The sequence below is a fragment of the Bidens hawaiensis genome, unplaced genomic scaffold (genome assembly GCF_021521415.1).
Source record: "Bidens hawaiensis isolate Kalapana, Puna unplaced genomic scaffold, B.hawaiensis_p1.1 tig00019313_1, whole genome shotgun sequence".
In the NCBI taxonomy this organism is placed as follows: domain Eukaryota; kingdom Viridiplantae; phylum Streptophyta; class Magnoliopsida; order Asterales; family Asteraceae; genus Bidens; species Bidens hawaiensis.
In genome coordinates, this window is record NW_027492924.1 from 230,160 (window position 1) to 244,802 (window position 14,643).

A 14,643-nucleotide genomic window follows, 5' to 3' on the forward strand; every position below is an offset into this window, starting at 1 on the left:
AGAATTTAGTTTTGGTTGGTTGTCTCTATAAATAGGTGTCATGCTTCTTTTGTATCAACACAAAAGCGTAATATGATATGAACATCTTTGTTCTTAAAAATAAACAAAACAACTCTTAGCAAAACCTCAATCCAAATAAGATCAACAATTGACATTTAAGTGTCACATGAGTTACTTTTCTAACTTTAAAAATTGCATGTTAAAATTAAGTCCCATTTACATTCCCTGGTTCAGTTTTCATTAAATTATCACTGTTTTCTTTTTAAGCTCAGCCTAAGATGAAGAACCCCAACCTTCCATCCACACTTATATATATACCTTCCTTTGACTTGCTAACAAACTCTTCACCTGCCTTTAACTGTACTGCAAACTCATAGTATGTAGGAAAACCGTTCGCATCATAAAGTAAAATACAATTTATTAATATGAATTACAATGCAAGAGATGAACAAAGTCGTAACTTACAATATAAGGAAGGAAATGCTACAACTAATTAAACGAGTTAAACAAACTAAAATGAATTATAACAACATATTGTAATAATAACCAATAAGGAGAGGTAACCAAAATGAAAGAAAACAAAGTGATTCAGGTGGTGGCTGAGGATTCGTGTTCTATACAGGTCCCTTAACATAGATTTTGGGCTTCCTCGGTAAGCTCGTCTGTCCCCCAGGGTACAATAGCCGAAGTAGTATCTACTGCGGGATTAACCTAGCACCCGAACTGTACCTAGAACGACTGTGTACATGATCGAAAATTGGAACCGAACTTTGCTTTCTGGTGAGTTGTGTGTGTTATGATGTGGTTGTGATGGTGTATAGAATGCACACAGGTCTGGTTATGGCATATCTTCGACACTTGGCGCACATGCAGGTTGATGATTATCCTCAACCGACCAATCAAAAATACTAAGGTGACTCTCAAGCGGCGATGCGAATTGCAAAGTGTGCCATCAAAACACCACATTGAGCCCTTCGTCCGAGCCCGTGGCCAAGCGCGGGCACGTCTTGCTAGTGCCACTTAATGTGTCTTGTCATACAAGAATGTAATCTTGTGATCCCTTTTCCTTATAAAGCACTCACAAGTTTATCATTCTACCAATGTGGGACAAACTCATTTGCCCATTTCACCAATGTTCAAGTTCGTAACTACACATTTTAGAGTATCGATATCGCATTCATCTTTACTCTTTGGGCACGTTAATAATTTATTTATAAGTAACAAATACAAATAAATTAATTAGGTCCAAAATCAGGCACGGCCCAAAGGAGGCAGGGAGGGCGACGGACCCAGGCCCACTCTCTTGAGAGGCCCATAATTGCCGAAAAATATATATTTATATTTTACATATAATTTTGTTTTAAAATAAAAGCCTACAAAATGACTCATTAGTAGGATGGAAAGAATGATTGATTATAGAATAAAATGTCATGGGTTTAATTCTCACAAATGGTTTTTTATTTTTTCTTTATAATATTTTTATAGCTGTGTTTTATGAGTCATTTTAGTACAAAATTGTTTGGTATTACCTTTTTGTTTTGGTTGGCTTTATGCTTTTGATAGGCAACCTTTTTGTTGTTACATAATTGATAACGTGATTTTAGGGCTTCGTTTTTTACTCGTCCCAGACCCCAAAATTTAAAGTGATTCTTGGAGACAGCCTTGTCCAAAATTTTCCAACAACCCCCCACATTAATGTAGATCAATCCATTCACTCACGTGTCAAGTATAATTACAATGTTTGAGTGTTGCAGGATAGGTACGTTGGCTTTGAACCTTTCTTTGTGAAGCATACTTAGTCTCCTAGTGGTCAGTAGACGCGATGTCTTTGAGCAAACCACCATTTGTGTAGACGTTATTACACTCCATACAACACTCTTCCTGGTCTGGTTAACCCCTCATTGTCGTGTATGTTCTTGGTCATGGAACGCTTGTCTAGTTCTGCGAGAGCTTTAGGAATCCCCCCCCCCCCACACACAATTCCATTAAAAACAATCACACTTCTCTCTCACACATATGTGATTATCTATTAATCATTAAAACCATTTAAGGCTACAATCGCTAACCATACATTATGCAGAATTCTATATGTATCTATGAGATCGAGTATGGAATTCTGTTTACTCACTTTAAATTGAGTATCTGTTTCCCTCCTTTCCTGCTAGGATTGAAAATAATGTATTTTACATATCAATACGATCGAGTCATTGGGTTTCCGGAATACTATAATGAAGAAGTGTTTCACCCGCCTAAATATGGCACAATTTACTAGGCTTATTTGTGGAAAGAATGGAGTGTAACATTATGGATGGCATAACTGGTTTAGAAAGTCATTATCTAGGAATGCAAATATGTTGATTGACGTTTCGGGCTGGGAGCCTATCTGATCCGCCAGTTTAAAATTGGTTTTAAGAGGTGATACCAGTGTAGACTGGTCCGCTAGTTTGATATTGAAAACTAGTTATATTATACGTCTGTTACGATACAATCTGGTAATCCAGCACACGTCCAGTTCATCAATGATCTCACTCCATTCACAATTTGTCTTACTTAAACGAGCAAGGGTTACAAGCTACAGCTATTATTTATCACGTATCAAAACCATATATATAGTTCATAAGAAACTTGTAATTAAACATAACTTTTTGAAGCACAAGTAAAGGTTGTTTTAGTGGATTTACACCACTTCAAACACATACAACATCCCTTTACCTCTCTTATATATATATATGCAACTCAAAACCTCTACAATCCACCAAAACACCTTAAAAAACATAATATCTGATTAATTTACAGCATTACCCTCCATCCAAACTCTATGGCTTATCCTTCTCTTGGATATCAAGTAGGTTTGGTGATGAACCATTGCTCATTTTGCTGGGGACGGGCGTGCTCTTACGCGACTGTCTCTTGGTGGGGACCAGCACGTTATCCTTGGCCCACTTCTTGTCGCTCACTTCATCATCGTCGTCGTCTTCTGAATCCGATTCGGCTTCCTTGAAAATAGGAGGAAGGTATGCGTTTTCGAGGTACCCTTTAAGGTTTAGATTCGGCTCTCTTGCTCTTTCAAGCGTGTCTTTCATCATCGCTTCCTGCACATTTTTGAAAAATATAAGGGCCCCAAAAATGTATATTAGTTTGCCAGTCAACAAATCATACATACGGTATGATTTGCCCCTCATACGAACCGTCCCGCATGACCTCTTTTTCACCCCCTACCATAGAGCACATATGACTATCAAACTGATCCGTTTGACCACTGTTTGCCCTATCATAGGACGAGTTTGCATGAAACCGGAATAACCGCGTAACCGAATCGAAATAACCAAACCCAATAAAAACTGATGATGTGGTTTTGTCTTTTTATTTAAAACTATTCTTCAATCATTTTTGGTTTTGTGTCAACTAACCCGAAAAAACCAAACCAACCGATCTAAGTAATTTACAAGAAACTAATAAATCGTGTAACCCAGAAATTTTAGGTCCAAATGTTTAATAACTAATAAATCATTAATCAACAAAATAAAATTAGGCCAAAAATTTCAAGCCCAAGTTTATTATTTTGGGGCAAGTGATAAACCTCGTACAACCATTGTTTGGATAGCATATCAGTGGTGTTTGTATAGTAGTAGCCTCGTATAACCAGTCACTTTGTAGGTAAAGAAAAACGGGTACCTGTAACGGGTATTTGGTAAAAGCAGGCTCAAAGCGACCCTTACAGTACATATGGAAACCAATAGTCAAAACCGGAAGTGCAAGGAGAAATGGAGTTGAAGAAGCAGCAGCTTTTGTGCCCAATAATCCCATTAAAAGTAACTGTGATATTACAAGCGCCCCGACTATACGTCCATGAACATCCGGCCAAAATGCCGCGCTGCTTTCGTATTCTTGATTGTAAACGTTTATAATCTGCATTCAACAAAAGGTCAACATCAACTTTCAAATGTCAAAACAAATTTCCTTTTTACAATTTCAAGATCCCCAAAAATTGTTCCATTTGAGTAGAAAAAACAGAGTCGGAACATTTTTATTTCAAAAAGTCATCCAAGTTCATGCTAAAATGTCACATCAACAAGATTCTTTGCATTAGTGTAACAAAAAAAACACTTCTGCATATAATTACTTAAGAAGTACTCAAAAACAAGTCAAACTTGCATTCGACACAAAGTCAACATTTGTACTTTTGAAAGTCAAACTTCCAAGATTTGTTCCACTTCTGTAAGAAAATTAAAAGAACTATTCCTGGTTTTGCTGTCTAAGGTATTCTTTAGCACAATAACCCGTATTCAATACAAAGTCAACATTTTTACTTTAACAAATTAAACAAGTTAATACTCCAACTTCAAGATTAACAAGAACTGTCATTTCTAAATTTTCATTGCTTTAAAAGAAATAAGCAAAAACATTTTGAAGTTAAAAGATGAAATAATCACCTCAAATCTGAATTAGACTTTAAAAAAACTACACTAGTTATGTACTTTAGAGAGTAAACAAGTTTTTTTTTAACTTCAAGATTTTGTTGCATTACTGTAAAATTCAACACATCTTTACTTTAAAAAGTCAAACAAGTTCATATTCCAGCTTTAAGATTAACAAGAACCGCCATTTCTACATCTAACTGCTTTAAAAGTAATACACAAAAACATTTTGAAGTCGAAAGATTGCACTAGTCAAAAAAGTTTTACTTTTACCTGATGACGATAAACAACGTACGCTAACGCGAAGAACACTAGAATAAAAGGGGTCAAAAGTGGGGTCACCACAGCATATATAAGTCCAATCAAAAAATATAACTGTATTTGCGGTTCACCCGTATTAAAACCAATGCTTCCTGGATCCATAGCTTCTTCTCTATCTTTCTCAGTTTTAACCAAGAAAAAGTTCTTCAAATGATAAATAATTAACGGTTTTAATCTCAAAATCTCTCCGGCTGTACCACTCCAACCATCAACCATAATATATGTTATAAAAAAAGTTGCTTTCATTGGTATAGCCACTCCAATTATCGCGGGAAGACTGACAATAAAAAAACAAAAAGTAGTAAACAACACATAATCAAGATAAGAATGATGTTAATTAAAGAACATGTTTTGCTGATTAAAAATTAAAAACATACTCGCTTACGGATTTCCGCAGAAATGTATGTAGTTGTTCCAACACGGTCCCGGTAACCACACTTGCTAAAAACACATTGAAGAAGTTGAAAAGATAATATCTTGATGCGGATCTTCGTTCTAGTTTTGAAATGCTCAAGAATCCCTCGAATTTTGACATTGTCATTAATATTGTTGGTAGAAGGATTAGAAAGATCTTCAAAGCAATCCCGGGTAGAAAACCTTGGATAAATGCTTTGATAGGTTTTCTGCATAATATTGTTATCAACAGTAAGTCTAAGAAATAAACATAAAAAAACATAGCACTTACTATTGTTTGAGGTGGTAACATGTCAAATGCTTTGGCTCAAAGCGGGTTATTTCTTAATGGGTCAAAACGGGTAGGTTGGATCGATTAAAATACCAATTTCTAAATTCTTTTATGAATTAACTATGTCTACAAAGAATGCTGTTACAAAAATAATCTTTTTATTTATAAATATGTTTAGAAAAGGTTGCAGGCATTATAAGTACACTTTGGACGACTTTAAACCTGTTTCCCTTAAAGCTAATTTCTTGTTTGGCTCTATGGATGCAAATGGAGCCGATCCGGCTTGCCTCGTTTATCTTACCGAGTTGAAATGTTGATCCCGGACTCGGCTCGTAAAAAGCTTAAGCTAGCTCGTTAATTTTTAAAAGAAATTGAATTCATACTTTCTCACATTGATATATATATATATATGATGTATATAAAATGATAAAAAAAAAACAACCTTCTTAACATACATACAAAACTTATAATTTATGAATATTACAATTTGGGTTATGCTTTTTAGGTTATAATATTTTAATTTTTAACATATTAAAATTTGGAATTTTATTTAAACGAGTCAACAAGCCATCTAAATGAGCCTCGCTAGCGATCCAACATTGCAAGCTCACCTTGGCCCGGGCTTGTTTATCTTTAACGAGCTGAAATGTTTGCTTTAATATATATATATATATATATGTTTAACATACACTTAATGCATAATTATAAACTACAAAACTTATAATTTATATATATTGTAATCCAGGTTATACTTATAGATTATAAATATAAAAATTCAGTCTTCAAATTTGACGAGCCAACAAGCCAGCTAAACGAGCCGAACTTCCCAAATCTTAAGTAATAAAATAAAAAAAGAAATAATAAATAGAACTCACACTTCAATTATAGGCTTAAGAAAAGATGCTTGTTTCTCCAAACCTTCAATGTTTGCAAGTGATTGCACAAACGCAACGGGAATTATGAAAAAGAAGGTCAGAAAGAAAAAGGCAACCGACATTAAAAGCCTTCTAACAGTCAATGAAACGTAAGGAATCGCCAAATTTTTCCAGTAAACGTCTCGCGGTTCCGGGGCCCACTCGGTCAACCACAGGGTTGGGTTTCTAGCCTGTTGTGTTTGTGCACAAACCGCGGCTCCCCAACGAGTTTTAAACGACACAAATGCAGCGGGCATTGTCGCTTTCGGGCTGTTTTTAACATTCTCTTTTTCTTCAGCTATCTGTATTACAAATTGGCCGAAAAAATGTTTCAGTTTTTATAAAGAATCCGACTTTAATCAAAGCGTGAAAAGATGATGTTAATATTTACTTCATTCGAGAGTTTCTCAATTTCGGTTATGTGATATTGAATAGCATCCACTTTCTCTCCCCAAAGTCCAAGAAAACCGGTCTGCAAAAGGTAAATGCAACAAATAAATAAAGAACTATATAAACAGATATATTTATATAGGGTCTAAAAATGTACCTTCATAACGGGTCTTTTTGATTGATTTCTTTCATATTTATTCTGGTAATAGACAAGCCAGTTTTGCTTACTTTTCTTCTCTTCAACCAGTTTTGCAAGCTTGTTTGCATTTAGCACAACCTACAAATAATTAATATGAAAATAGTTAAAGTGACAGTGCAAATTATCATATGCACGTTAGTGATCAAAGATTATCAACAGATCTTGGTAATTGACCAAATAGTCAATACATCATTTCATTTACTTATTTATTTTGTACCTGATGAGTTAGATAGTGATCGGGATGGTTGACCAGAAAGAAATGCTCCACAGCCTCACTGACGGATTCATCAGCGTCTGGTGGCACATTCTTCACAAGAACCTGTAAAACATAACAATAATAATAATATAAGTAATAATAATATTGTCTGTATATATGGTCTTGATGAGTTGACTAAACTTACTGAAAATTGATCAGGGCGGCGTTTTTCTGATTGAAGAAAATGTAAACGCATCTTTGTAACCGTCTCGTATTCCTTCTTCAAAGCAAAACAGGTCCAAAATGTGACAGCATATGCCATTACCACATGTGCATAAAACCTGCAATCATACAATCATGAACTCGAATATAAATTAAATAAATAGTAAAAGAAGGCAAAAGACTATGACGTGTGCATGTGTTAGTTAACATGCCTGTGAGAGCTTTGGGGAATGTTTGATATAGAAAGCTTATCGATATCACTGTAAGTTGCGTTTGAGCGCTCGAGCCAGTCGTTTGTCCAGTTAACGGGCACCAAAATGGCCCACGTGAGGAAGAGTATAGGAATAAATATTTTTAACCTGCATATATCAGAACTAGAAAATTGAATAATATGATATAATAAGACAATCTTCCACTTAGCACGCAATCGCCTTAAACATGCCTTTAATCACTAAAAAATGAGACATTCGACTTGTTTATACAAATTTAATAAATTTGGGTTTGTTTTTCACTTTTTCTCAAATTGGTCTAAACTAGTCAAACATCACTCAAAACATATGCAAACGCTTAAAACATCCGTAGACCCCTATAAAGCTATGTAAATTGAGAACGTTTTAATAAAAAAATACATAAATTACTGACAATTCAAAATCATTGACAAAAGATGGTAGCAGCCATCAAAGCACAATGTAGTCACACCATGTGAACACGAAGTGTCATTTGATGGTCAATATATAGTAATCAATAAACTCAAAACCACAAACTTTATCAACTAAACATATGACGAATTACAATTTCTTTTGACATATTCTAATTCATCAAATTCTAACTCATTTTACACACTAATTCCAGTTCATTCAAATTTTAATTACAAATCTAAAAACTTGCTAAGATTATGCTTCATCAAGCTTCTAATATTGAAAATACATAAAACACATCACAAAACCAGAAAAACTTTAAAATAAATAAATAAACATGAGCAAAGTATCATACCCTAGCAAGTAAATCCTCAGATAAACCGCAGAATCCAACCCCGCATGATCAATAAGCTCCGGTTCCGGCATCTTTAACGCATCCGGCATCCAATTAAGAAACCTCAAATACGACCGATAATCCAAATTCACAAACTTGCCTGCAAATGCACCAGATGTTGCAGGGCTTGTTCTTAAACCCTTAAGATACCATTTAGGGAAATAAACCCTGTCATTAAATGGTTGCAGCCTCAAAATAGCAAAAGCTATCAAGAAAATCAAAGCTGTAATAACATTCAGAGCTGCTGCAACCCCAATATCCCCTAAAGTTGCCATCTTTCTTCAGATCTGCTGTTCAAGAACACCATGTATCATCAAATTATTGATCAATTACTCATAACACCAGATCTTTTCCAAGAAATATGAAAAGGGGTTCACCTAAATCTTGAATCTTTGCTGGAATTCAAAGAGGCCAGCAGAAAAATATTATAAAAATCCCAGCTTTATGTTTCAAGATTTGAAAAGAAAGTTTCAATTCTTGAAAAATAATAAAGAATTCAAGAAACCCATAAAATAAACTCAAGGGGTCTCTTGTTATAGACTGATTCAACCAAATTTCAACAAAAAGATTATTATTACTTTAATAATAAATTAAACCCCAAATCAAGAAAATAAAAATAAAAAAGCTTTACCTTTTTAAGAAGTGTACCCAGATGAAAACAAACCCTAAATTGCTTCAGACTTGAGCTAAAGGTAGAAAGAACATTCCTGATATTTGTTAGCATAAGCACATGATTAATATGAAAATGAAATAACTAAAACTGATTGATTATTTGTGACAGTTCAATTTCATGAGTAAAGATATTTGGATGAACTGAAAGAGACGAAAAGGAAGAAATAGACAGTAGATGAAGAAGGTGTATTGTATTTGTATGAATGAATTATGATGCTTACGTTTTATGTATTATTAATATTAATCTTTTACAGAAATAAATGCAGAGGGCAATTATAACGTTATCGGTGTGTGTAGTTGTGGTTGTTTATAAGCCCCTGTTGTTTCGGATAGTTTTGTTTAACAACCTTATAATTTGTGCTCAAGTTTCTGTAACGCTTACCCGTAGTGGGCGTCAAAGCCATGTCATTGCCAAACACCAAAACGAACTTGTGAAAGATGGGCGTTAAACCCACCGGCGCCAAAGGCCTTAACGCCCAAATTGTATCAATGAGATGAGCCCCCCCCCCCCAAAACCAGCCAATCATAATTTTTTTTTATTAATATTTTTAGTTAAAACACAACAAGCATGTTAAGGACATAATGTATTTTCTAGTTAAACCACAATGCATAGTCTAAGGAGGATAGTAAGAGAAAAGAATGAAAATTGAAAAGTTTTGGTTACTCTGATAATTTCAGAATTCAAATAAAATGTTGACTTTATAACCTTACATATTTTAATTTTCAGATTTTGATGTGTGTTTTAAGTATGCATTTCTTTATGATCTTGTGTGAGCTAATATGTGATTTGACTGAAAAAATTGTTAATTCTAAGGATATGAGGATGATGATGGGGGAGAAGAAACAAAGACTAGTCACTAAGTTTTGAATAGATATATTTCATTTTGTTTTGATGCAAATAGTTAGGTCTTGTATGCATGATCAATTGATCATGATGAGATTTTAGTTATTGGGAATATTTCTCATGCTTAATTGTATATTGTATAGATATAGTGATAAAAATATTTGAGTATTAGTTTTGATAATATTGAATATTTGTTCATCAATGTAGATCACTGATTGAGTTAGAAAAAAAAAGAATTAAGTTGTAAAAATGACATGTATAGATTGCTAGACCATTTTTACTTTGAGCCTGTTTGTCTGGTACTTAATGATATGCACATATGATTATGATAGACATAAAAGCGTTTGGCTTGTTTAAAAAATGCCTTTGATCTATGGATATTTGAATCTCTGATTCGGTAAGTGAGCTTTTGTTGTTGAATGGAAAGATGCTTGTTCAGATCTGAATGCCTCAAACAACCCTAAGTCTATTTTAGTCATCAACTTATAACTTAAATAACGCTTGACAACGTTGACCATATGTTAACGTAAATAATTTTATTCTGTTTGTACTTCAAGTTTTATGTAATAATGACTCAAGCTACCTGTTTTGGTTAAAAAATCAGACTAAAGATCAAGGAACCAAATTCGTATGTGAGGATTGGTGCTCAAATGAATTAATGCAATCAAAGTAACAATTATAGACGATGAACACGAAGATTTATACGAGGAAGAGCCCTTGGTAACTAGTATCCCGCCGGCATAAAAACCTCGGGTAGTGAAAACTATCACTACCAATTATATTAAGCTAAAAAGAATTACAAGAGATGGAATCGAGGCTGATCGTGATTACAGAGTGTTTTTGCTAAAAGTTCTAAGTGTGTTGTATGTTGTGTGTGATCAGCCATGGTTCAATGTATATATATACAAAAATTATAACGTCTACCAACTAATTCCTATAAATCCGGATACGTTTGTTTACTCTTTCATCTTGACCGGTTAGGAGCGTGGACGGGAAGGCAAGACCTGGTAAAATATCCCATCCGTAAAAATAGGAATTCTAGTAAGCACGTGTTTTACCTGCAAAAATAGATTAGAATATAACTGAAGTCGACTGTTGAGGATCCTTGATCCACAGAGAATCCTTAGTCCTGGAAACAGTTGCCAAAAATAGCTTATCCTCAAGGATCAAGAATCCTGGTCCCAACAATTGCCCCCAAACATGATAGGTGTAAATGGATAACAGCTGTCATGTTTTATCCCGAGAAATCTGCATTGCCATCGTCGATTAGAATAAGATGTGACCGTCGCCTTTCCAGCCCCCTTCCAATCAGCAAAACCACACACAACGACCAAAGTTGGAAGAATCAGTTCCTCTTTGTCCTAAGAGACTTAATCCCAAAGGGGAATTTGTTGCCAACTCACTAGATCCTCAAGGGTAGGATAGCGGATCCAAAGGATATGTGATCCTTATATTAATGACTGACTAATTATAATCTTTTTGCTCTTTGTGCAGTATCCAACTTCGCAGATCATGCCGCCGATTCGGACGGTGTTAAGAGGGCGAAAGTGTTCATGTCTCTGGATCTTTTTGATTGGACCTTCAAGATCGTTGGTGAAGAGTCGTCGAGCAAAACTGCAAGCTCCTCATAAACCATGTCAAGTAAGTTAGAATTTATCCCTCAATTGTAAGTTTAGTAAATAAGAAAAAATAAAAGATAATAAATAACTTATCTTTTCTCGGGCAGGTGCACAGAAGTCCTCATCCAAGCCTTCCAGGAGTTTGTTAGGTCAGTTCCAGCTGGAATGTCGACAATCTCATCTCCTCCCGTTCCTCCAAGAAGAAACATATGAAAAGTTCTAGCCTCGCACCACCAAAGACCATAACTACCCGTTCCAAGGCCAGCATGAAAAGAAAAAGAGATCCTGACGTGGAGATCCACAGTGCTGTCCAGCATGTCTTTGATTAGCTCTCAGAGGTAAGGATCCTTTATCCTTAGTCATAAACTTTTCAGTTATATTTTTTAACTTGTAAATATTTTGCAGGCTGTGGCCAGTTTCAAGGCTTTATACGATGAAAACGTGGCCAGCACAGAGACGGAACTCGCCAAGTACCGTGTCGGGATATCCTTAAAGGACAAGCTGATCATGGAGCTGCAGACCGAAAAAGGCACCTTGGAGGATAAGCTGGCTCTCCCTAACATCCGGGCTCAGCAGCAAGTGGTCGAAATCACCAAACAGGCCAAAGTGTAGGCTAGAAAAGCGGTGTTAACAGCCAGGATCAAGATCGCTGAGGAGGCCGAGGACACTGTTTTTGACAGGTCTAACTGGAATGTAGCTTTGTGGAAGAAGACACTGGTTGGGTTTGGTGACGAAGGTGAGGATGCTGGAGGCGACAAGGGATATGAGGATGCTGGGACGAGCGGAACAAAAGAGGATGCTCTGGAGGTCAAGGGTGCTGGTGAAGGTGATGGGGGTGAAGCGAAGAAGTAGGTGATGACAATGGGCGATGAAGGATATAGACAAGGCCGAAGCCCATTATTTTTTATGAAGTGTTTATGGTTTTTGTTGGTGTTTGGTATGGAAGATAGTAATTGTAATCCTCAGGATCGATGATCCTTAAGACAATTCTGAAAGGTGGTTAAGGTGGAGGGATCCTCTGTTTTGGGTATGAAACCTTAATTGCCTTTCTTTTCTTTTGTTTCCGTATGGACATATGTTAAGTTTGATGTAACCTGATCTGGGTGGATGGTCCACGTTTTGCTGGTGAAGCCTGGATCACCTTTTGCTTATAATAATATAACTCCTTTGGTTCTTGCTTTATCATCTGTGTCATTAGGATAGAGGATCCTTTACACTTTAGGATTTTCTTCTTGTATTATTTACCTGTTAGAACAAATAAGCAAAAGAAAACGTAATAGTCAGAAAAGTTGGATTTAACTCCAACTATCTTGGGGACTAGCCCAATAAAACGTGGGGACAAGCCCAGTAAAACATGGGGACAAGCCCAATAAAACGTGGGGACAAACCCAATGAAACGTGGGGACAAGCCCAATAAAACATGGGGACAAGCCCAGTAAAACGCGGGGACAAGCCAATAAATACGAGCAACGAGCTGATCCTTGGCATTGGCCCAAATATGTGCGGTGACGAGCCTAACCCGGCATTGACCTTAACTTGTGTATATGGTACATCTACCATTTAATTCGTAGGATCCAAGATATGATTTTTAGCCATGAAATTGTCAGCCACGTATAGTGCACGGTCCCACAACCTCCAATCATACCTGGATAATCGTGCGCTCCAGGCGAGGGTGTAGAAACCCTAATCGGGAGATACGGTGAAAACCTTATAAACCTGGCTACAAGGCCGATTAAACTTAGGAGAGAGTTGGCCAACCCATTTTTTCCACTTGAGGGCCCTATTGCTCGGCATTTCTGCAACTTGAAATATTTGACAAAACATGAATCTAACATAACATATATAAATATAAAGTAAGATTTTACCAAGTAATGGACTGAGTTAAATGACTAGGATCCAGGATCCTGATCAACAAAAATACTTTTTTAGATGATTCGCATTCCAAGCCCTTGGGAGCATGTCTCCTTCCATATTCATCAAACGATATACCCCTTTCCAGCTTCGGCTTCAATTAAGTAAGGGCCCTCCCATTTCGGTGCTAACTTCCCTTCGGCGGGGTTGGTTGTGTTCTGGAATGCCTTTCGAAAGACTAAATCTCCAACTTCAAATCTTCTAATTCTGATATTCTTATTGTATGCACCATCCATATTTTGTTGGTAGGCGTCCATCCTGAATCTTGCTTGATCTCTAAGCTCTTCCACAGTATCTAGATCTTGGACAAGATTCTCGTCATTTCTCTAAGGATCAAGGATGCTTGTTCTGGCTGTTGGATACACCATTTCTGTGGGGATCACTGCCTCAGCTCCAAAGACTAGTGAGAACGGCGTCTGTCCTGTGGCATTCTTTGGAGTAGTCCTATCTGCCCAAAGCACATAGGGTAGTTCTTCAGCCCATTTGCCTTTCTTCGCTCCAAGTTTCCTCTTCATGTTGTGGATGATGATTTTGTTGCTTGATTCTGCTTGGCCATTTGCTTGTGGATGGACTGGTGTTGAAGTGATCATTTTGATTCCCCGACTGTCACAAAAGTTAGTTTTTTTTTTCCCAGTAAATTGGGAACCATTATCACAAATAATTTCAGAAGGGATTCAAATTTAGTAATAATGTTACGCTTGATAAAGGATATAACTTCCTTTTCCCTAACTTGAGGGAAAACCTCAGCTTCGATCCATTTAGAGAAATAGTTTGTCAATGCTAACATGAAGACTCTTCCACTTGGAGCTGTATGGAGCTTACCCACTATATCCATTTCCCATTTCATGAATGGCCACGAAGAGACGATAGGATATAAGCTGCAAGTTGATGTAGAATGTTGTCGTGCCTCTGACAAGCATCACACTTCCTGCAGTATTCCATAGCATCCTTTTTCATAGTAGGCCAGAAGTATCCGGTTCTTAAAATCCTGGAGAATAATGCTCTGCCTCCTGTATGGTTGTCACAATCTCCTTCATGGAAATCCTTCAGCACTTCTTGGATCTCGGATCCTTCAATGCACCTTAAATACGGACCTGCAAGGGATTTCTTATATAGCATATTATGTATAATAGTATATTTGGATACATTGGCTTTAAAAGCCTTGGGGTTCTCTTGTTTTGGGATTTCTCCATCTTGGATATACTTCATTGTCGGGATGA

At 36.3% G+C, this 14,643-nt stretch overlaps 1 protein-coding gene across 1 annotated transcript; it reads right to left on the bottom strand.

Annotated features, from left to right (window-relative positions):
- Positions 1 to 2,763: 2,763 nt before the first annotated feature.
- On the bottom strand, positions 2,764 to 9,100 carry LOC143558004 (hyperosmolality-gated Ca2+ permeable channel 1.2-like). The gene is made up of 12 exons (XM_077046935.1): positions 9,021 to 9,100; positions 8,339 to 8,669; positions 7,558 to 7,704; positions 7,329 to 7,464; positions 7,145 to 7,246; positions 6,886 to 7,005; positions 6,730 to 6,810; positions 6,300 to 6,640; positions 5,117 to 5,362; positions 4,692 to 5,016; positions 3,676 to 3,909; positions 2,764 to 3,092 (listed from the first exon to the last, which is right to left on the bottom strand). Exons 2-12 carry the CDS (start codon positions 8,650 to 8,652, stop codon positions 2,817 to 2,819), a joined length of 2,322 nt encoding a protein of 773 aa, XP_076903050.1. The 5' UTR covers positions 8,653 to 8,669; positions 9,021 to 9,100; the 3' UTR covers positions 2,764 to 2,816.
- Positions 9,101 to 14,643: the final 5,543 nt, after the last annotated feature.